General features: G+C 41.3%; 1 protein-coding gene across 12 annotated transcripts in view; it reads left to right on the top strand.

The window, feature by feature from the left end:
* GTF2I (general transcription factor IIi) overlaps window positions 1-23,346 on the top strand; it is a 101,685-nt gene that overhangs the window by 40,208 nt on the left and 38,131 nt on the right. For 2 of the 12 annotated variants that reach the window (XM_032872400.1, XM_032872398.1), the window contains exons 9-12: window positions 6,290-6,367; window positions 15,539-15,595; window positions 17,622-17,678; window positions 19,518-19,580. In XM_032872400.1, the coding sequence (XP_032728291.1) occupies window positions 6,290-6,367; window positions 15,539-15,595; window positions 17,622-17,678; window positions 19,518-19,580 (255 nt within the window). Of the gene's footprint in view, window positions 1-6,289; window positions 6,368-15,535; window positions 15,596-17,621; window positions 17,684-19,517; window positions 19,581-23,346 lie in introns of those variants that run through there. The other 10 variants (XM_032872399.1, XM_032872397.1, XM_032872403.1 and 7 more) reach the window with 6 other exon arrangements.

The raw sequence follows: 23,346 nt of genomic DNA, 5'->3' as shown, positions 1-23,346 counted from the left end.
ATACGGAACAATAAGGATATGATTATTTCACTGTCTCTCAATACGTCCCCTTTTCCACTTCAGCTATCTAGTTAAACTGATTTTTACCGTTCAGATTCTTTGAGAACTGATTATGATCTTGGACGTTGTACTTTAATGTTTCCTTTCTTGTCATGTCCATTTCTAGGGCGCAGGTGGTTTTGCTTATTTATAAAACATACAGCTCTTCCTGACTGGATTACAATTTCTTTGTTAAGATTTTTTTCTTTTTTTAGAAGATTTTATTTATTTGGGAGAGATAGAGAGAGAAAGCACAGACGGGGGGAGAAGCAGGCTTCTTACTGAGCAGGGAGCCCAATGTGGGACTTGATCCCATACACCGGGACCATGACCTGAGCCAAAGTAATAATCATTGTATTATTACTGGGAATATAAATTATAATGAGCTTTGGTGATTGGCAGTGAGAAATGGGACATTTACTGCATTTTCTTATTGAAGGCATATATGCACTGTAAAACCTGAGCAGTGGCTATAGCTGGGGTACAGAAATTTTAATTGGGTCAAATGCAGTTTTATATCACTAAAATAGTGACGTTTTCTGTTTGACCTCTAAGAGGGGACAGAAGCCAACTGTAATTTCGTTATATCCGAGTTTGCGCTGTTGCAGAGCCTGTCATCATGGAGCTTTTACTCTGCTCTCTATTTATTTGTTTTATTAAAGATTTTATTATTTGACAGACAGACACACAACAAGAGAGGGAAACACAAGCAGGGGGAGTGGGAGAGGGAGAACTCCGCAGGCTTCCCGCTGAGCAGGGAGCCCGATGTAGGGCTCGATCCCAGGACCCTGGGATCATGACTCGAGCTGAAGGCAGATGCTTAACGACTTAACCACCCAGGCGCCCTGCTCTGCTCTCACTTTAGTTAAAACGTTATCTTGGGGTGCCTGACTCACTCAGTCGGTAGCGCATGGCACTGCTCTGGATCTCAGGGCAGTTAAGTTTGAGCCCCGTGTTGGGTGTAGAGATTACTTAAATACTAAATAAAATCTTTAAAAGAAATCACCTTATACAGTGAACTTCAGACTTAAGGTTCATCTAGGAACACTAGGAACACAAGGATATTATTAGGAAGTCTCTACACTCATGTTCTCATATTACTAAAAATTAGAACTACTATATCCTCTGAGTAGATGATAAGAAGGCTGCAGAAGTCCTTAACCTGATTGCTCGGGCTACCGTACAGAACTGTAAATGCCAGCCCTTCGTTGTGTTGAATAGAGAACCACGGGAGCGCCCTTCGTAGGACAAAGAGGCACATCTTCACCAGTTTCTTACCAGTTTCTAGTACAAACCAGTACAGATGAGGGGTAAGTAGTTAGGAAGTGGAGGTACCATTAACTTGTAGACGGTTGGATTTTGTGTGTAGAACACCAGAGAATCAGCTAGAGAACCGCAGACAAGATACCGAGAGTCTGACTTGACCTTGTGAAGTGTGAAAGATTCCAGATACCGTAAGAGTTTAGATTAAAAGCATTATGGAAAAAAAAGTTAGTAATACTTTGAATAATTGCTAAGTACTACATTTGGCTAAGAAAGAATTAAAAATGAAGGATGGCAGCGTCGGCCAAAGTGTGCCAGCGGACATGTGAGACACAAGGAATTGCTACTCGCAAGACAGATGATGAAGGGGTGTTGTATTGAACTTAAATTAATGATCAGAGATTCAAGAAGCAAGAGAAAATGCTTAGTCTGGTTAAAGAAAGGGAGATAAAAATCCAACAAAGATGAAGTTGTGTCGGCAGACCGGCGGCACCCTGCTCATACCCCGTGAAGAGCAGCTAGAATCAGCAGCTTCAGGGAGGGTTGCCGAATTGTGGCTTTCTTACAGGTGATGCTTCGGTGATTCTTACCATTTTATTTTATTTGTTTATTTTTATTTATTCATTTATTTTTAAAAAGATTTTATTTATTTACTTGATAGAGATCACAAGTAGGCAGAGAGAGGGGGAAGCAGGCTCCCCGCTGAGCAGAGAGCCCGATGCGGGGCTCGATCCCAGGACCCTGAGATCATGACCTGAGTCGAAGGCAGAGGCTTTAACCCACTGAGCCACCCAGGGGCCCCTTTATTTGTTTGTTTTTAAACATTTTGTTTATAAGGAATCTCTATACCCCACATGGGGCTTGAACTCAACCCCAAGATTCAGAGTCGGGAGTTCCAACCCACTGAGCCACCCAGGCGCCCCTTTCGTACATTTTGAGGTGCATGTGCTCTTTGACCCTTTGCTGCTTTAATAAAATGGCAGTTGACCGGCAGTTCCCGTCAGTGGAGTTCCCCGTTGCCGTTCACCTGGGAGTGCGATGGCTGTGATTCTGCTGCTGTCTGCAAGGCAGCGCTCGTTCACTGCAGAAATCCTATGGGAAATAGACGAAGAGTACGTTTTTTATTATTCTTTCAAGTTTTTATTTTAGTGTCACATATTTTTAAGTTTTTTTTTTGTTTTTTTTTTTTTAATTTATTTGACAGCAAGAATGGGAGAAGCAGATTCCCCATTGAGCAGGGCACGCGGTGCGGGGCTCCATCTCAGCACCCCAGGACCGTGACCTGAGCCGAGAGGCACACACTTAACCAGCCGAGCCCCCCAGGAGCCCCAGGAACTTTTTACTTCGTTTGAATAGAAGGTGGTCAGGGTTCATCCCGCTCTTTCTGTAGTCTGGCTCTAGCGTCTGCCATACCGAGAAGCCCTGGTTCCGTTTTGAGTGGTGTTAGGACAATAGGGTCTTGGTGTTGGGCGTGCTTGTTGCGTTTGGGATGTCTCTGCTTCTGAAGCGACGAAGCTTGGGAACTGGTGTGTGCGCCTGGGGGTGTTTCCATGCACATGAATACATACATGCATTCATTTACATTTTATATTTTCCATGCCCAGATCTTCAACATCCCAAGGGTTCCCCCCGCCCTTTTCTTGTATAATTCCCTTCTGGTAGAAGGAGAATCCTGCCAGCCAGACGTTCTTAGTATATTGACTTCATGTGACCCCCGTCCTGTTGTCTAACCCATGGCTCCTCACCACCCTCCTCACCTCACGGCCGCTCTGACCCTCCCTACTGGGTTGTCACCGCTCCTGCTTGCCCTCTCATCTAGCTCAGTCTCCTAAAGCCCTCCCTTGGTGTCCCCTGCCCCTCCTTTTAGTTCCCTTCTCGTTCTGCCAGCCTCCTCTGCTTCCCGGGGCCTCCCTGATGTAGCCGCCTACCTCGCCCGGTGGCAACTACTGGCATTGGGGGTAGGTAGTTGGGGAAAGGGAAGCTGTATTTATTTATTTTTTTTAGGATTTAATTTATTTGAGAGCGAGAGAGGAGAGGGACAAGCAGATTACGTGCTGAGCATGGAGCCCGACTGGGGACCCAATCCCAGACCCTGAGATCCTGACCTGAGCCAACCAAGCCACCTGGGCGCCCCAAGGCGAGGCTGTATTAATTGTGCTTGTGTGAGAGAGGGATGTTGGGGAGAGAGAACGGGAACTTCTGTGTATGTTGCATATAGGCCAAGTCCTGGTTTTTTGGGAGATGTGCAAGAAGGGTAGCATTGAATATCTTCATTGGGAGGAAGTATTTTAATCTATTACACTTTTTTACAGAAGGTTTTTCCCTTTTTCCTGCCACAGGAGATCTCAGTTTTCTGTTTAGCTTTTGGTTGATTGCAACTGAATCACCATTTTGTACATCCTGTTTTATTGAATTCTTTAACCATCTTTATGTATGAATATAATAGAATTGCTCTCACAGAGGTTTTTTTTTTTCTTAAGGATTTTATTTATTGATGCGACACAGAGAGAGAGAGGGAGACAGATAGCGAGAGACAGAAAACAAGCAGGGGGAGTGGGAGAGGGAGAAGCAGGCTTCCTGCTGAGCAGGGAGCCTATGTGGGGCTCGATCCCAGGACCCTGAGATCATGACCTGAGCCGAAGGCAGATGCTTAATGACTGGGCCACCCAGGTACCCCAAGGTTTCTTTGTTCTCCCTCTTGTTGTCTTCATATTCCCAATTTATCCTGCAATTTCTTTTGATATTTCCATTTTACTTTTTTTTTTTTTATATATGTTTTGGGTACAACAGTCATGGTCTGGTCAGGAGAAAGAAGCCGTAGAGAAAATCCACCGTAAAGATGAGCCGGTTTTCATCACTAGCTTGGTAACGAGGAGTATGATACAGTATCAGATGTGGAACAACCCCGGGAATTGGCCGCCACCCCTAGAACTTTGATTCTGACTTCTGAGGTGGCAGACTGTTGGGTGGTGCTGGCATCTGAAGGGACGGGGACGTGTTAAAACTGGTTCTGGTGGTGGTGGAAAAATTTCCACTGGGTCTTGCTGTTTGCTATTTGCTATGGGAAGGGTCTGCTTTCACCAGGTTGGTGGAGGGTCTGTGACCCTGATGGGGACAAAATGCAGACAAGAAGCCGAAAGGACGTTGCCGGTTCATGGTTTCTGCTCTGGCCCTGTAGCCTTCTCCCTGTTGTCCTCCCTTGGGAATTCTTGCAAGGAGCCAGACTGGTTTGCAGTCCAGGCTCCAGCAGGGTCTGGGAGTGTGTCTGGAACTGGGACAACAGCGTCGTGACCGCACTGGCTACTCCCTCTGGCTGCTCCGTCCGCACCCTCCTCCACACACTTGCGCTTTCCGAGAACAGGACAGCTGTTCTGCGGGCAGGCTGCAGCTCTCTTTCGCACAGAGTCCGTCGTTTCTGGCCTCTCCCCAGAATGAGGGCTTCCAGGGTCCCGACAGTCTTCGTGCCTGTCTCTGGGAAACCTAGTAGTGTCCAGTCGTGTCCATTCGTGAGCTGTGTTATTTGTGTCTCAGATTCACTCTCAACCTATTTGAATATTCTTTATTCTAGAGGCTACATGGTAATGGAAGCCGAACAAAACTTGTAAAATAATAATGCACAGTAGAACGGAGAACGGTTTATATCCCCAAATACGTTGCATTTGCAGAAAGACACATTCCTAACATGGAAGAAAATAGGCACATGTTCACATTTCTGTAGTTTGTCACAAAAATTAATACCTTCTTTAATTCATTGCCCACTGCGTTGCACTTCCTTTGCCTTCAGTCAGGACGTTAGCTGGTGAGGTGGTTCGCCTGTTTGGGGCCGCGCGAACCTTCATCCCCGAAGTGTCTGAATCCCCGCTGGATTTGCCTTTTTTGTCTGCTTTCATTTTTCTCTTAACTTCACTGATGAGCACCGTTGTGGTAAAGGGACAGCCCGCAGACTCTCAAGGGTTCCAGACTGTTCTCTGCCGCCGCCGTGGGGAGCACACCCGTCTCCTGTTGGTAATTGCTTGTTGCTTTAGGGATAAGTGTCCCTTGGTATGGAAAGCTAGCTCTTCCTGGCTATTTCCAGTTGGCGGCACTCTCTCCCGGCTGCTCACGTCCCGTAGCGCCGGCACAGGGTCAGACCGCTGGAGAGCCGCACACAGTGAGCCTTCACGCGTGTGCAGTTGGACGGTGTGTGCTTTTGTTCTAGCCACAGAGGCCCACGTCCAATTATCTGTCCTAACCGTAGGCACAGCGTTAGGCAGAAAGGTACATTTTGTCCCCTTGTTTATAAAGGGATTTATTAGGAGGGAAGAAAAATCAGTGTATCTTCTGAAAATGGTTTACAGTTATGCCATCTTGACTGCGGAGTGTTGAGTCATTACAACTGAGGTTTACAAATATTCCCTTCCACCTCTCAGCGGGGGGCAGAGGGAGAGGAAGAGAGACAATTTTAAGCAGGTTCTGTGCCCAGCATGGAGCCTGATGCGGGGCTTCAATTCTGATTCTGAGACCATGACCTGAGCCCAGACAGATGCATGCCCGACGGAGTCACCCAGGTGCCCCTACTCGTGATTTTCAGTAGTTTGTAAAAGTCTTTCTGATTCCTTTAGTAATTTCGGCACGCAGTGTGGGACTTGAACTCATGACATGAGATTAGGAGTCGTGTGCTCTACCAACTGAGCCAGCCAGGTGGCCCTGTGAAAGCATTTTAATGCTGCGTGAAAAGAGAAGTATGACTAATTTTCTTCAAATCCAGAGATAAGAATGTCCGAGAAAAAAGTTCGCAGCAGGTAATCTCAGAAAATTAGTAACAGTTAGAACTTTGTTTCGTTTGGATTTTAGATGATTTTGCCCCTTTGCTATACCTAGCAAACTTTTGTCCTTTCCGAGTTTTTACGTATGCATTGCTCTGCATTATTAGGGCAGGAGAGATTTTCTTGCATCGTCTACCTGCATGCCCTAAAGTGTAATTAGGTACGTTCACTTCCTTTTACAGGTATTTCCCTGGAAATGGCAGCTGTGACAGTAAAAGAAGAATCAGAGGACCCTGATTACTACCAATATAACGTTCAAGGTAATACTGTGTATACCGTTTTTCTTTCCAAAAGTTGTTGGCGGTTAAAATTCAGATTTGCCAATTGCCTAAATTCATTGAATACTGCTTTATGGATTGTTTCTTGATTGGCATGCATGCTTATAATTTATCGCTGGAATAAGATAGATTTCCAAAATGTGGCAGTGAAATAAGTCATCTGTCTACCGGGGAATGTAAAATAGCCATTGATGTTCTTGAGAGGCAAGCAAAAGTTGGGCACCATCTAGAATTCAGTTCTAGTTTCTAGTGTTATTTGCAAGACACAAGAGGTCTTTTGAGCCTCAGATATTCTGTGCAACAAAAAATACCTGTGTAACCGTTATCATTATCTTAAAAATCTGCAAAAGGTAAGACTTGCATAAATTTTTGGCTGTTATTTCTCCCCTCATTCCACATCTTTCTGCTCGCTTGTTAAAGGTTGTGCCTTAGTAATGCAGTTTGCTCTTACTCATCATTGGCTTTTAGTTGAGAAGAGTGTTTTCTATATTTATAGTCCATTTTATTTTTAGAGGTACATAAAATACTTGAAAATATTTAAAGTATAAAAGCTGATTAGTATCGTTGTCTGTATATACCCATAAATCTGTCTGTACTTCAGTTAGGATAATGACATTTCCGTAACCCTCAAGTTCCTTTGTGTTTTGTTGCAATTCACCGCCCTCCCCAGCCAACCACTGATCTGTTTCCTGTCATTTGACATGAGTTTCCATTTTTTAAGAAATTTCTGTAGGTGGAATCATTATAAAGTATGTACTGTTTTCTTGGGATGGGATGTGACTTCTTTCATTCCACATAATTGTTTTGAAATTCATCCACAGTGTTACATATATCCATAACTAATGCCATTTTATTGCTGAGGATTATTCCATTGCTTGTCTGTCTATCAGTTTGTTTATCTCTTTGTATATTGATATTTTGGTTGTTTCTGCTTTGGGGGGGTTCTTAAAAACAAAGTTGCTTTGAATTTTTGTGTGCAAATTGTTGTATGGAAATATGCCTTCATTTCTCTTGAGTAGATTCCTAGAAATGGCATAGCTGGGACATATGGTAGGTATTTAATTTTGTAAGAAACCACCAAAGTGTTTTGCACAGTGCTTGTACTATTTTACATTTCCACCGGCAATGTATGAGGAGTTCTGAGTTGTTCTGCATCCTTGCCCACACTTGTCCTGTCAGTCGTCTTCTTTTTAGCCATTTTAGTCAGTGTCTTAGAGACCTCGTTTTACTTGTGATTTGTGATTTGCCTGCTACTTGTAGCTCATTTAAAAAGATAAACTCTTATGAATTCTGGAGCATTGTGAAAGTTTTATGAATGAATTTATTCTGATTTGCAGTCATGTGAATACCTATGTACATATATTCAACTTTAATAGTGAATTTCATTATTTTTTTTGTCAGTTTTGCACATTTTATTCTTGTGATGTTAGTAATCACATGGCTAAGAGGTTGAGACAGTTCTTTGGAGTTTGAATTAAACAGTTAAAATTTTGGAAAAAATTTAGCCTTTATAAAAGTAGCCGTTGGTGCCTTCCTAATACATGGACATAAGTTTGATAAATACTGTTGAATGAAATAGTCTTTTTCAACACAAATTATTTTTACAATAAAAAGGTCTGCTTTCATCTTTGGTACTGTCTGTTCAGAGCTGTGTCATTCTCAGCCACGAGTATAGAAGCTTTCCTGTCCCCTTTTGAGACTGTAGGTTGAGTGATTTAAGAGATCACTGGAAAAAAAAAACTGGAAGATGAGGGTTGGAAATCAGATGTTTGTAGAGGGAGAGATTGCTTGAAATGTAGTACTTTAGGTACAGTTGAAGGTAAGAGCTAGACAATGCATATCTTCTGTGTTTTATAAAAATTGTGTAATTTTACGTTTAGGTCTTCAATCAGTTTAGGCCTTACTTTTGTATGGTGTGGAGAATGTTTGGTTCCAACTGGAGTGTATGGCTGTCCAGATTTTCCAGTAGCGTTTGTTGAAAGACTGTTCTTTCCCATTGCATTACCTTTGTGGCTCTGAATATTCTGTTCCGTTGATCTCTGTGTCTCCTTTCACCGATTCTACATGTGTCGAGTACTGTAGCGTATAGTAAGTCTTGAAATCAGAGTGTGGGAGTCCTACAGAATTGTTGTTCTTTCTCAAAATTGTTTGGTCTGTTTTAGCTCCTTTATCTTTTCATATGAGTTGTAAAAATCAACTCGGTGATTTGTTCAGAAAACTGCGGGGGTACTGATAGAGATTGTGGTCAGTCCGTGCAGCCGATACAGGCTCATTCCCTTCATGCCCCTTCTTCTGGTTCATGAACATGCTTTCTATAGCTTTTCCTAGATTCCCTTTTTCAGAGGTTTGTTTTTGGCAGAGAGATCCTGTATGCACATTTTGTAAGATTTACATCTAAATATGTAATGTTTTTTGTCGTTACTGAGAATGGGGCTGTTCTTACACATTTCACTTCCAACTGTGGCCAGTCCCGAGAACTCCAGTTTTTAGGTACTGACCTGGTATCTTGTGACTCAGTTAAAATTCACTTACTAGTTCTAGCAACTTGTGGGTAAAGTCTTCGGGACTTTCTAAGTAGACAGTGTCATTCCTTCCTTTTCCTTGTGTTAATTGTGCTCTCTGGGACCCTCTGGTGTTGTGTCGGACAGGAATGGAGAGAGTAGACGTCCAGATCTTTAAGTAGAGTAGCCGTGAGGTTTTCGTAGATGCCTTTTATCTGTTTGAGGAAGTTCTCTTTTGTCTGTGCTGGTAGGGATTGGATGTCGAATTTGTAGAAGGTCTTTTCTAGGGGCGCCTGTGTGGCTCAGTTGGTTAAGTGTCTGCCTTCAGCTCAGGTCATGATTGTCCCTCACTGTCCTCGCTCGGTGGGGAGCCTGCTTCTCCCTCTGCCTGCTGTTCCCCCTGCTTGTGTGCGCTCTCTCTCTCTGATAAATAAATAAACAAAATCTTTTTAAAGAAAAAGGTCTTCTTGGGCACGTGGGTGGTTCAGTGCGTTAAACCTCTGCCTTCAGCTCAGGTCGTGATCTCAGGGTCCTGGGATCGAGCCCCGCATCGGGCTCTCTGCTCAGCGGGGAGCCTGCTTCCTCCTCTCTCTCTGCCTGCCTCTCTGCCTGCTTGTGATCTCTCTCTGTCAAATAAATAAATAAAATCTTTAAAAAAAAAAAAAGGTCTTCTATATCTCTAGAGATGATTATATGGGTTTTTCTTCTTTACTCTTGTTAAAATGGTGATTGATATTAATTTTCAAATGTTAAACCAGCCACACATTACTGGGGTAATAAACCCTATTTGGCTATAATGTATTCTTTCTATATATTATTGATTTTAAGCTATATGAGTCGGAAGGCTTCTTTTCTTGTAAATGTCTTTGTATTTGGTTTTGGTTAATACTGGCCTCAGTAGAATGAATTGGGAAGTAATGAATTGGGAAGTGATGTAATGGAGCAGTGTTTTTGTAGATTTGGTACTATTCTGTTCTTTAGTGTTTGGTGAAATTTGCCAGTGTAGCCACCTAGACCTTTTGGTTTCCATAATGGAAAGTTTTTAAACTCAGTCTATTTTTTGGTTTTTAAATTTCTTATAATAGATGTGGGCTGTTCAGGTTATGTATTTCTTCTTCCCCCCCTTTTTTTTTTTTTTAAGAATTTATTTATTTATTTGACAGACAGAGATCACAAGTAGGCAGAGAGGCAGGCAGAGAGAGGAGGAAGCAGGCTCCTCACTGAGCAGAGAGCCCGATGTGGGGCTCGATCCCAGGACCCTGAGCCCAACCTGAGCCGAAGGCAGAGGCCTAACCCACTGAGCCACCCAGGCGCCCCTCTTCTTCCTTTAAAAAAAAAAAAATTAAAAAAGATTTCATTTATTTGACAGAGAGATCACAAGTAGGCAGAGACAGAGGATGGGGGGGTGGGGAAGCAGGCCCCCTGCTGAAGCAGAGAGCCCCATGGGGGGCTCGATCACAGGACCGTGGGATCACAACCTGAGCTAAAGGCAGAGGCTTTAACCCACTGAGCCACGCAGACACCCCTATGTATCCTTGATTGAGCTTAAGCAGTTTGTGTCTTTTAGGGAATCTGTCTACTTCGCCTTACGCGGTTTTTTTGTTTTGTTTTTAATTTCAGTATTTCAAGGTCTGTAGTGATGCCCCTCTAATTTTCAGTCTTTTTAGATTTGTGTCTGTTTTTCTTGGTTGCTCTGGCTCAGGGTTTCTCAAGCTTGTCAGTATTGACATTTTGATCAAACAGTTCACTGTTATGCTATGAGTTGTATAGAAGGTGTAGTAGCTTTCCTGGCCGTTACCGACTAGATACCAGTAGTATCTCCCTAACTGTGACCATCAAAACTGCCATAATTTTAGGGCGCCTGGGTGGCTTAGTGGGTTAATAAGCCTCTGCCTTTGGCTCAGGTCATGATCCCGGGGTCCTGGGATCGAGCCCTGCATTGAGCTCTCTGCTCAGCAGGGAGCCTGCTTTCCCCTCTCTCTCTGCCTGCCTCTCTGCCTACTTGTGATCTCTCTCTCTGTCAAATAAATGAATAAAATCTTAAATAAAAGCTGGAATAATTCTGTGATATAATCAGTCCCCGTGGAGTGGGGACATAGTCACTAGCAGTGGAGAACCATCGGTCAGGCTTTAGAGCTTTTACTTAATTTTTCTTTTCTCTCAGAGATCCAGCTTGTACTTGTAGTGACTTTTACTCTTAACTTTCTTTCTTTTTTCTTGTGTTAATTTTAATGTTTTTATTTTGTGTTTCTTAAGACAGAAGATTAAATCCTTGATTTGCAGTTTTTTCTAATAGAAGCATTTAATCCCATAAATTTCCCTCTTAAGCCTCAGTTCAGTAGTCCACAAAGTTTGTATTTATTTTCATTCAATTCAAAACATTTTTTGATTTTCCTTGTGATTTCTTCTTTTCCTGTGCTTTTGTAGAGATGTACAGTTTAAGTAAGTTTTTATTTTAATTCTAGTGTAGTTAATATACAGCGTTGTTAGTTTCAGGTTTACAATATATGATTCAGCACTTTCATACAACACCCAGTGCTCGTCGCTGACGAGTGTGCTCCAGATCCCTGTCACCTGTTCCTCCCATCCCCCTGCCACCTCCCTCTGGTAACCATCTTTGTGTTTCTGTAGTTATGAGTCTGTTTCTCCCTTTGTCTTTCTGTTATTTTTTCCTCTTTACTCGTTTGTTTCTGAAGTTCCACATATGAGTGAAATCATAGGGTATTTGTCTGTCTCTGACTGACTTATTTTGCTTTGCACAATATTCTAGCTCTGCCCATGTCATTGCAAGTGGCGGGATTTCGTTCTTTTTATAGCTGAATAGTATTCCATTCTCTCTGTATTCCACATTTTCTTTTTCCATTCATCTGTCTATAGACACTTGGGATGCTTCCATAATTTGGCCAACGTAAGTGATGCTACAGTGAACATAGGGGTGCATAGATCCCTTTGAATTAGTGCTTTTGTATGTTTTGGGGAGATAACCCAGTATTGTGATTCCTGGGTCATAGCAGAAGTGTGTACTTGGTTTTGTTTGTTTTTTGTTTTTAAGAAGTATGTAGTTTTAATTTCCACATCCTTGTGGACTCCTCAGTGTCTTTTCTGTTACTGATTCTCATTTTTCTTGTGGTTGGAGAATACTCTTTGCATAATTTCAGCTATTTTAACTCTGTTAAGGTTGGTTGATAGTCTTTTACGTCTGCTATCCCTACTGCTACTTCTGTCTCCTTGTGCTAGTCATTCTAAACAGCATTGACATCTCCAGCTGACCCTGGGTCCGTGTTTCCTCGTGCTTTCGGAAGGGCTGTCGTTAGGTGCCAATGTCCTTAGAAGCTCCTTCCCTTGGGCTCCTTTCTAGGCAACCACTTCCAGTGGTGACCCTTCTCCTGACCTATAGCAACCTACCTTAGTTTTGTCTGGTTTTGTGTTTCACTTAAGTGGAATCCTTTTGCATGTACTGTTTTAGGCTTCAGTTTTTCAAAAAATATTTTTATTTATTTATTTATTTATTTATTTATTTATTTATTTATTTATTTATTTAAAGTAATCTTTACACCTAGTGTGGGGCTTGAACTCACAACTGCAGAATCAACTTATTCCACCAGATGATCCAGCTGGAGACCCCTAGGCTCTAAACAAAGTTTCTGAGACATATTGTTAGGTGTGCTTGCAGATCATTTATTTGCATTGCTGTATGTATTTCTAAAATACTTTATTTTAAAGTGAAATATTGAAACCTAAAGACATAACGTACATCTGCCCAGGTTTTTGGAATCTTAGTCTTTTGACACACATCCCCCCCACACCCCGCCCAACCGTAATTGACACTCTTCTTTGGGCTCTCCCAAATTTCTACTTTTCTTTTGTGTTATTCCAAGTTGACCATTTTCTTGAAATTGAGGCTCGTCCTTATCAGTAAAGGTTTGTTTGGGTTTCTTTGGGGTTGCTGGCAGGGCAAAGGGAGAAAGAGAAAGAGAGAGGATTGATGCTAAGCAGGTTCCGTGTGCGGTCTAGTCCGGCACCAGATCTCAGGACCCTGAGATCCTGACCTGAGCTGAAATAGAGAGTCAGATGCTTAATTGACTCAGCCAGCAGGGTTAAGCCTTAGCCATAAGGATTTTATGCCTTTACTCTGTATCTGTTCCCACAGATGTGTCTGTGTGAGTATTTCCATGCACATGTGTTTTATATTTAGTATTTTGTTAGTTTTTAAGCTTGACACAAATGGTATCATAATATATATGTTAGTATGTACATACCAACTTGTATGTCCCTCATTCAGTTTGAGTTTTTGAGATGAACTCGTTTTACCACTTGTATATTTAATAGTATTGTTGTACAGTATATGTAGTTCGTTTGTTCTTCTTCTGCATTGGACATTTATGTTTTCCTCCAAAACTTTCAGCATTTTAAGATAGTCTCCGACATATCTCTGTGCACGTGTCAGTGCTTCCCTAGGGTAGCGGTCCTCAGATGGGAGCATTAGGACTGTTTGATTTCCATGACTGCGTAGACACCACTTGCATTTTGAGTGTTCTTAGAATGAATAAAATGTATGTATGTGTGTTAAAACATACATAGCTAAAATTAAACATAGGTAGTTTGAGAGGGTAGTGATCTGTGAAGGTATCCTGGGCAAATATAACTACTAGAAGTCAAGTTTAACAATATTAATTTGAGACCAAAGAAGAAAAAAGTAATAGGTATAAAAAGTTAAACTACATGGGTGTTATAGTGGTTGATATAGTGGTTATTAATGTATACCGTGTAGTATATATATACACACAGACAAACATACACCTTTGTATATACCTTACAATATAGTCTCAAGATTAAAATAGAAATAAAGACTTGGCACAGTTGTTAAAATTTGTAGATCTCAGTCATGTGGGAGATTTTTTTTTAAGGTTTTTAAGCATTTTTTTAAAGGTTTTAAGATTTATTTATTTGACAGAGTGCATGCGGAGGCTGGCAGGCAGAGGGAGAAACAGGCTCCCTGGTGAGCCAGGGGCCCGATGCGGGTCTCAATCCCAGGACCCTGGGATCATGACCTGAGCCGAAGGCAGGTAACTACTGAGCCACCCAGGCACCCCAGTCATGCGGGAGATTCTAACGAGTGACTGTCAGTAACTAAAACATCACACTGATGAACGCCGGCAGATTATAAGTAGGAAATTCGCATTCTCCGGTTTAGAAACGTAAGCTACTTGATGGCACATATAGACCTCAGCACCAAGCACATCAATTTACAAAGCAAGACTCTTTTACAAAAATGGACTTTATCCTTGTTCACAGATAATCTTAAATTCTCTGAACATAATATAATTAGTGTAATTAGAATTCAGAAGTAAACAGGCTATTTAAAACAAATCCTATACATTGAACATCGTACAAAAATGTACTTTGTGGAAGGAGGACCTTCTTTTTAAAAGATGGGACCAGAACAATGCTGAGAATACTATGGAGCCAGACTTCAGAAAAAGCAGCTAAAGCCGAATTTAGAGGTCAGGTAACACCCTTAGCTGTCACTTAATTGTTTTCTGTGTATTGTTTACGCAGGAGCATAGGACTAGGAAGCAGTGAATCTGGCATTTGAATTCAAGTCTCTTTCATTCAGTGTCTTGCTCTTAATTGAAATTTCAAATACAGTTTGTGCATTTTCTCTGAAACTTGTTTTCTTCTACAACGTGTTCTTTACTTATAATGAATGTGTATTTTGGGTCTTTGTGAAATTTCTCATGAGTTGGTACTTTTCAAAAGTCTTAAAATACGGTCCTGGATTCAGAGATAGTGAAGTGTCTTGTATTCATTTTAGTACAAGAACATTGTTGTTTTTTTTTTTTCTTCCCTGTAGTCATCACAGGACTTGAGGTCACAGCCTCAAGAACATTGTTTCTTTTAAGTAGCCATTAGTTGTGTCTGTTTCAGATTGATAACTCTCATCACTAACAAACTTGATACTGCATGTAGCGTTGTCAAAATCTTTATAGCCTTCTGTGAAGGTTTAGTTGACTCAAAATGCTTTATGTATTAATAACTAGGAAGGACAGTGTGAGGTTTTTAAGGAGTCCTATGGATCTGCAGGAAAGGGGGAATGATGAATTAATTGTTAGTTTGTCTTGTTTTCTGTTTCAGTGGAGATTCAGGCTCACTGATAGTTTAATTACATGAGTTTAGAGATTCTGAGGAAGGTCTAACAGTTGATTCAGCAGTTTTCTTCAGCATGACAAAACATTTTTTAAATATTTGCAAAGGAAGGAGGAAATACACCTTGTGTGATAGATCAGTTAAAATCTGTGTTAAGTGGAAAGTTACAGTTTTGCTGTTAGAAACCAGCCATCTACTGGGTAGAAAGACCCATGTCCACCATTTTAGACATGTCATTCCCATTCAATCCATATATGTCTGGTCATTTTCAAAATTTCGTTGGACTGTCTATAAACGAATTTATCTGAGTACACCTTTTCCATTCACTAAGACCATGAATCGACACCATTCATTTTGTCATATATTTTTTTTCATTTTGCCTTTTTTTTTGGTTCATGAAAAGGCTGTATTACTCCATATCTCTCACCCAAATCTGTTTACTAAAGTGACCCAAAATATATTTTTGGGATTACTTTTGAAGTATTATCTTTGTATTCCAAAGCAGGCCCTTCCGAAACTGATGATGTTGATGACAAACTCCCCCTTTCGAAGTCTTTGCAAGGTATAACCTTTTTGCTTCCGTTTTCCCACATAACTGTTCTGATGTGATGTTCTTTATATTGCACAGACTGTGTTTTAGTATTAATATCTGTATTGTTACTTTTCTAAATGGAAAAGGAAAAAGAAAATGTATTGGCCTTTTTTTTAAACATAAATGAACTTCACAAGCAACAATTTTTCAAAACCAATTTTCCCTTTTGTGAATCTAGTAATGAATCTCGAAATGGGTACATGACACACTTTCATATTTAAGGTAAAGTACACATTTATACCTTATATCAGAATAGCCAGAAATACGGTGTTTATTGTATAGCTAGTACTGTAAATTTTGATAAGGTCATGTTGATATTTAGTTTTTAGAAAGATCTGTGAAATAACCACTTTGTAAATAAATCCCTACGTTTATTAATTGAATCCTTTTCTGGGAATTATTGGATGGTGTGCCCTAACTTGAGGATGGTAGGCTGTTTGTGATGGCTTTTACTTCTGTCTATTCTGGCTGTGGTCGAGTAGGGTTTTTTTTTTTTTTTTTTTTAAGTTTACTTTGACTATAAATGCAATTGCTTATTTCAGATTTAAAAAAAGAACAGAAAGGACACAATCCTTGTTGACACTCACTCTTTGTGATATCAGGGTGGAACAGTCTCCTAATTTGACCCACCCTTTCCTGTGAAGCACTGTTCTTTGCCTCATTATCTCGCATTCCTTTGACCTCACATCTTTTGTTTTCTTTGACTTTACAGTCAAAAGTCAGGAAGCTCCATGAATTCAGATGTTAACGTTAAAGGTGTTGGGGGTGGGGGTGTCACTGTGTGTTGAGAAAGCATAGTTTAAAAGTTAATAAAAGAATAAACCGTGGCTCTAGATTTATAGATTTACCTAGCATTTTGAGCTCAGGTGAGTCTTTATAATATGGAGTACGTGGAAGAGAACCCCAGGATAATTATGGCTTCATAAAGCTAGACATTCAGAAACCCAAAGTATTTGACTTTAATGTGGCTTTTTAAAGGGTACTAGGTATTGAATGGGAGTTTTTGAAACCGTAATTGATGCTCTTTAAAAAATTAAGATAAAATACACTTAAAACCTATGTCCGAGGGGTCACACCTTTAGTACGTTCTGAGTTCACGTACCCAGGGGATGGCCAGGCAGATTGGATTTTGCTTCCCCTGTGACTTACTCTTACTCCCAGGGAATACATTCATTGATCCACGAAGGCAGTGGTTTTCAGCTTTTTCCATGTTTGCAGCTCAGACATTAAGGACAGAGGATGAATATTCTGGGGCAGTTTGGGCAATTAATCCTAAGTGGCTCTCTGTTATAGGTTCCTTCTTTCCTATTTATGAGTAAGCTTCTGCTCTGGTAGGATGAGCCTGTTTACCTTGTGACTGCCTAACCTGATACATTGCTTTATGTTCCAGTTTTTAGAAGCAGGCAGATTATATTACCTGAATTAAAATGCTTTTGAGACTAAAGGTAGTATCTTAAATTTTAACTTACGAGTTTCCTTTTAGTACAACTTTGATTAAATAATGGGGATTGAGTTTCCATAGCTTCCGCCATTGTAAAAATGGAAAGCAGGAAACATTTCACAGCAAAACCTGAACTTGTTTGTGTAGACTTTAGTAGAGTCTGTGAGCAAAGATAGTGTTTACTCTGATTGTGTTTTTGTGTGTGCGTCATTGACAGATGAGCATGGTACCTTGAACCATAATTGTTCTGTATCTCAAATTCCAACATCTATCAGTAATTTTATTGTATAGTTACAGTAAATACTATTAAATCCCCAAACCTACTTAGGTTTACTTTATCTATTTACATTTTAAAATAATTTTTTGTGCTTTCAAATAGAAGTGTTACATGTCTTTTCTGAATTAGATCACATTGTTGGAATTAACTGCGAAAGAATTAATCAGTTTGTATATGTCGTATGGTTAAGTGTTAAATGATTTGCACTGTTGCCTAGTTTCTCTTCTTTCAATGTAAGTTTTTACTGGTTTAGTATATGTGGTTTATTTTCTCTTTAGGAAGCCATCATTCTTCAGAAGGCAATGAAGGAACAGAAATGGAAGTACCAGCAGAAGGTTAGATATAAAAGGTTTTTTAATTTGCAGTATCTGTATTATGTTTGTTCTCTATTAAATATTACCCTTAAAACACCTTATTTGGAACCAAAAAGGTGATTGTTACAGTATGCCTTTTTAGCCAGCAGGTTTATTTTTTTAGTCCTAAGGTGTTATATACGTATTTTACTCTACTGAGTAATAAAACATGTGGGGACGGAAACGGAAGTGGTCGGTCAAGCTCTCCTGATGCAGAGTACCGCCTTTTATCCTGATTGTCTTGGGCCGTGTTAAGGATCCCTTGAGAAAGAATGGCTTCAGGATTGCGGACCTAAAAATATGATTGGCCTCTGTTCATACTTCATTCTCAAACATATTATTTAATGGTACCATTTTTTAGAATAGAGTAGTATTTCCGTATAAGATAAATAAAGGAGGGGTTTTCTTTCTGCTTATTTTCATCCCCATGACTACCCTGCGTGGACCTCATTGTCTGTTTCCCAGCGAATCCTCTGATTGTGGACTTGAGGAAATATTTAATTGTGGTGTGGCTCTTGAAATTCTCTCAATCCTGAGTGAAACTGTTGCCTTGCCGAATGGCTTCCTTTTTCTCAGCAGTTTATATAGCTCCAAGATGACTGGCATAAGGTACCTGACTCTTGTTTTAGAATTATGATTTCTCTCATAAACTGGTCACGTTGTGCCTTTTTCCCCTCTGGAATAAAACAGGAGTCTATACGATAAATTTTTATTCCTTATATGTGCTTTTTATTTAACTTTTTTAAATAAATAATTTGATTTCTACCCTCTTTTGAGGAGAGAGAGGTCTTAAGGACCCTGGAATGTTGACTAAGCTTTCCAAATTCAGTTTTACATTTCTTTTTGAGATCTTTTTACAGAAAATTCTGTGGATGAATTTTTTTTTTTAATGTCTTACTGTGTACAGGTAATCAGATGTTTCCTCCATAACATCTGTAACAACATCTGTTTTAGGTAGGTGGTCCGTGTGCAACAGGGAGCTACCTGTGTGCAGGCCACGCTGGGCCCAGGCAGTCCTCAGGCAGTCTGCGTTGTTCCGTAGTCCACAATGCTGTCATCAGATACTAGGCTTTGAAATACTTGATGTTTGAGATTTTTATGGTCACAGTGCATTATGGACAGAGTTGAGTCGAACCTGGGTTCTGGTCTTTATTCCTTTACTAACAAGTGAACATGATCTTTGGCAAATCAATGAATCTCTCAACCTTTGCAAAATGAAAAGAGAGTCGATGAGAATACTCTCTAGCTGAGCTTTCCAGCACTAACATTCTGACGTACATTTGTTTGTGTAGTAACACAGATAGAAATAAAATCTCTAAGTCCCACATTAAGTTTGGGGATAGAATCCTGTGTGCCTCTGTCCCGGTCATTGTCTTGATATGAAGGTCCCCGAAGCGAAGCGTGGCTTGTGGTTTTAATTTAATGATGTAAACCACTCCTAGGATTTCTGAAAAGAGAGGGGAAATAGTAAACAAGAGAGAAAAGCCTTTGTATCTTAGCATTTTTTAGTTACAGCAGGGAAAGAATAGTGACAGCATTATAATCTCCTTCTAAAATCTGAGGGTTTTGAGTTCATTAATGCTTAGTGCCAGTAATTTGGTATTCTCAGATAGGTGCCCAGCGGTTTTCCTTTTTGTTTTCTCTCATCCCTGTTTGCAATGAAAAGGGTTAGATATTGTAACCTAACAACTGTGAGCTGAATTCAAATGCCAGTAAAAATTTTCTTGTAGGCTGCTTTTGGAGTAACAAATCAGTGAAATGTTGGAACATACAGAAAGTGCTTTATAATGAATGTCATTTTAGAATTTTATTTTTTTCAAGATTCTACTCAGCATGTCCCTTCAGAAACAAGTGAGGACCCCGAAGTTGAGGTGACTATTGAAGGTTAGTTACCTAAAAGCCTTGATTCCACAAGTGTACTTCCGGTCCGAAAAGTCCTTGTCACACTCACATCGCTAAGTCTTCATCTCGTTCATTCTCAGCGGGAACCTGGGGAAAGAACCGAAGCTTATACGTGTCTCTGTGACCGATGCCGCGCAGCCCGGGCCGTGGGGGTTCGAGACAGCAGCACGGGCCGTGAGCACGAGCTGCGGCCCGCGGGTGGACGGAGCGGTCCTTCCCCATCACCGGGAACTGAAAATAAATGCGAGCTTAGGAGCAGTGGAGATGCACGCGAGACCAGATGTTAGAACCTGTGGTTGGGTCGTGGTGGAGGACAGCTCGCTGCTGCCTCATGATGGGGAAGGGCAGGTGGCGGGTTAGTTCGTCGTCCTTCGCGCTCACCCCTAGGAAACTATGAGAGGCTCGTGCGGACTCTGGCTTTCCAAACCACTCTCGAAGCAGTTGTGACGAATAGATTCTGAAGTAATATCTTCAGCTAAAGTGGCTTCGAACCCAGTTTCATGATCCAAGGTTCTGCAGGAATGCAGATGAGCCAGAAGCACGTATAACGCCAGCGGATATAGGGTTATCAGCAGGATCGCTCCCCACGTTAGGAAGCGCTGAGTGCGTGCTGCTGCCTTTCCATTTCAGTCACTGTCTCACGGGGCTCCTGTGAGGCTCCCCCCCCCCACAGTACTTCTCTCCTGAGGTAAAACACTGAAGCACTACAGTAAATTTCACTGCTTGAAGTTTCATTTACCCCCCCAACCCTGTTGTAAGGTCCCTAAACTCAGGGCTGGATGTCTGTTCATTGTCTATACACATAAAAGTAATTTTATATATAATAAATACACACGTATATATATGTGTATATATATACATGTATATAGTTGTGCAAAATTAGACGTTTTCAGCATCCAACATTATGATAGGCATTTAAAATGCACAAATATCCCATTTCCAGAGGTTCCCCCCAACCCCACCCCAAATAACCACACACCTAGGTACTTGAGTTTTGGAGGGAGGGTTGTGTTTTTCTTTGTTTGTTTTGTTTTTTTTTCCTGCAGCCTCACGTTTCTTGATTTTATCTCTCTCTCCTTTAATAACCTGTCTCCTTTGTCATTTAGTTATTTATCATGTTTGGCTCTTTCATACTACTCGAAATGTTTGTCTTCATTGCTTCTGAAATAGAAGTTGATGATCCTCATGAAAATTTATTTCCTACTTCATGTCTTAGTATCTCAGTATCACTTACATAGTTCTTGTATCGTTAATATAATTTTACTAACCTAAAAGCAATTTTGAATTGTTTGTAGTCAGCATTAAATGCTCAAATTTAATTGCTTTTTAATTACAAACCTCAGGTATCAGAGAAGGAAGTCTTAAGAGCATATAAATATTATACACACTCAGAACTTTGTCCTTTCCGTAGAGATAGGAAAAATAGATGATTATTAAAATAATTAGAATAGAACTTTTTTTAAAAGATCTTTTATTTATTTATTTGACAGAGATAAACATCACATATAGGCAGAGAGGCCAGCAGAGAGAAGGGGGGAAGCAGGCTTCCCGTCAAGCAGAGAGCCCGACGCGGGGCTTGATCCCAAGAACTGGAGATCATGACCTGAGCCGAAGGCAGAGGCTTAACCCACTGAGCCACCCAGGCGCCCAAATAGAACTTTTTAATGAGAGAGCAGGAGAGCAGGGGTCGGGGAGGAACCAGAGGGAGAGGGAGAGAGAGTCTTAAGCAGGTTCCCCTTGCAGCATGAGCCCGATGAGGGACTCAGCCTCACGACCTGAGGCGGATCCAAGAGGGGCGCTAAACCCACTGTGCCACCCAGGCACCCCTAGAAGAACACTTTTCAATAAGACTGGTAACCTGGTGGATTTATGAATGCTTAAAGCAGATGCAAGCTGTTAAAATTTCTTTGAAAATAAATACTTGCTTTTATAGCACAGCACCTTTAAAGATAATCATGAAAGAAATGGATCATGAGCCTAAAGTGTGTCAGTCTTTTCGGTTTTGACACTGCGGAGGAGAGCGGTGAGTGCCGTTTCCCTGAATCTTAAGACCGTGCCAGAAGTTTACTTTACCCAGCTGAATTTATCAGCAAGTAGGAGAATGTCTTCTGCTGAGAAGAGCGGTGAAATGCCAGGCTCGTTGGAAGGAAGGTCAGCTGTGAGCATCACAAGGAAGGTCAAATGAGAACCAATATGCACGTCTGTTGGACAAGTATATGTTGTAATTTTCTCTGGAAAGATGATTGCAAAATGGTGGAAACTAGTTAAATATCGATAGTGAGAAAAATAAAATGCGGTATTTCCTCATGATAGAAAAAAGTACACAGGCATTGAAATAGGGTTTTTTGTTCACTTTGGTTTTAAGTAAGTGGCCTGAAAAAAAGAAATTTTGAGATTCCTAGATTGAAAAATCCCTGCCTTTCATGAACAAAGCAGGTTTAAAAGGAGTAGTGCATCTAGATAATGATGTTAGTTTTGTTTAGGAAAATGCTGTGTTTAAAAGAAGATAGGGACACCTGGGTGTTCCGTTGGATGAGCCATCTGCCTGTGGCTCAGGTCGCGGTCCCAGGGTCCTGGGATCGAGTCCCATGGAGGGCTCCCCAGTGGGGAGCCTGCTTCTCTCTCCCCCTCTGCTGTTCCCCTTGCTTGGGCTTTCTCTCTCTCTCTCACACAAATAAATAAAATCTTCAAAGAAAAAAAGATAAGATAATCTTATTTGCTTGGGATGACTTTTAATTTCTCCCTGTCTTTCTGGGTCTCCCAAATAGTTTATAGAAAAGAAAAAAAAAAAAAAAAAGAACTTGTCATCAAATAAGTTTGTTAGTGTTTCGCCCAGCACTTTTTCATCGATCTCTGTGTTTGGAATCGTGGAGATGCAAAGAGGCTGGTTTAGCATTGATGCAGACGCATCATCCGCGATCATAGTCCTTAAGGCAGCTGGTGGCGTGCTTGGAGTTGTGCTGTCCCATTCGTGGGGATTCACTTGTCCTTGAAGTCAGTGGTACACATTCCCCCCTTGTGTGACTTAGGTTTGGGATATTGCCTCTGGAATAAGGGGACCACGCCTGCCTGAATTTAGTAAACACCGTGCCTGCATTTGGGGGTAAAATCAGACAGCCGCCCGGTCTTTGATGCATGCAGAGAGAATCTTCCATCAGAATTGTTGGCGCTGTCATGGGCTGGTAATCCAGCGATCTTCTCTGCTTCAGAAGAGGTTCCCTGATCATGACTTTTTTAGGGCCTCGGTCCCCCAACCTGAGCCATTCGCACATGCCCGTTGTGCTGGGGCCTGACCTCCTGTCTGTTTCTTCACCCCGGTTTTTCTTTACATCGATGGAGAAGAGATTAATCATTTGGAACTTAATCCCTCATCTTTTTAAGTAAAACTATGTTTGAAGTAGATTTTCTCTCTCCTGTCCGTGGAAACATGTAAATACTGCAACACGGGGGTGCGGTTCTGCACACACTTGGCACGTGGACGGGCAGCGGAGGACACTGCCATCCTCTGTTGGAATCCTTTTCCGTGACTTTCATGCATAGGAGCCTCGTACATGTCTGGCTGCCGATTGTACTCAAGGACTGCGGTTTGCAAGTACCCGTTCAGTCGCTGCGAGTACCCAGCTGTGTGTATGTGCCTTGGGCCCGTGCGAGGTAGTGAGCGTTCAGACGCGAACAAAATAGGCAGGTCTGCTGGAGGGTTTTGATCAAGGGGAGCCCCAGGTTCTGTCCTTCCCTTTGAGGAAACAGG

Source organism: Lontra canadensis, unplaced genomic scaffold (assembly GCF_010015895.1).
Source record: "Lontra canadensis isolate GAN:19392208 unplaced genomic scaffold, GSC_riverotter_1.0 scaffold45, whole genome shotgun sequence".
Lineage (NCBI taxonomy): Eukaryota > Metazoa > Chordata > Mammalia > Carnivora > Mustelidae > Lontra > Lontra canadensis.
The sequence above is the reverse complement of the archived record's forward strand: the minus strand, read 5'-3'. Positions and strand labels throughout refer to the sequence as shown.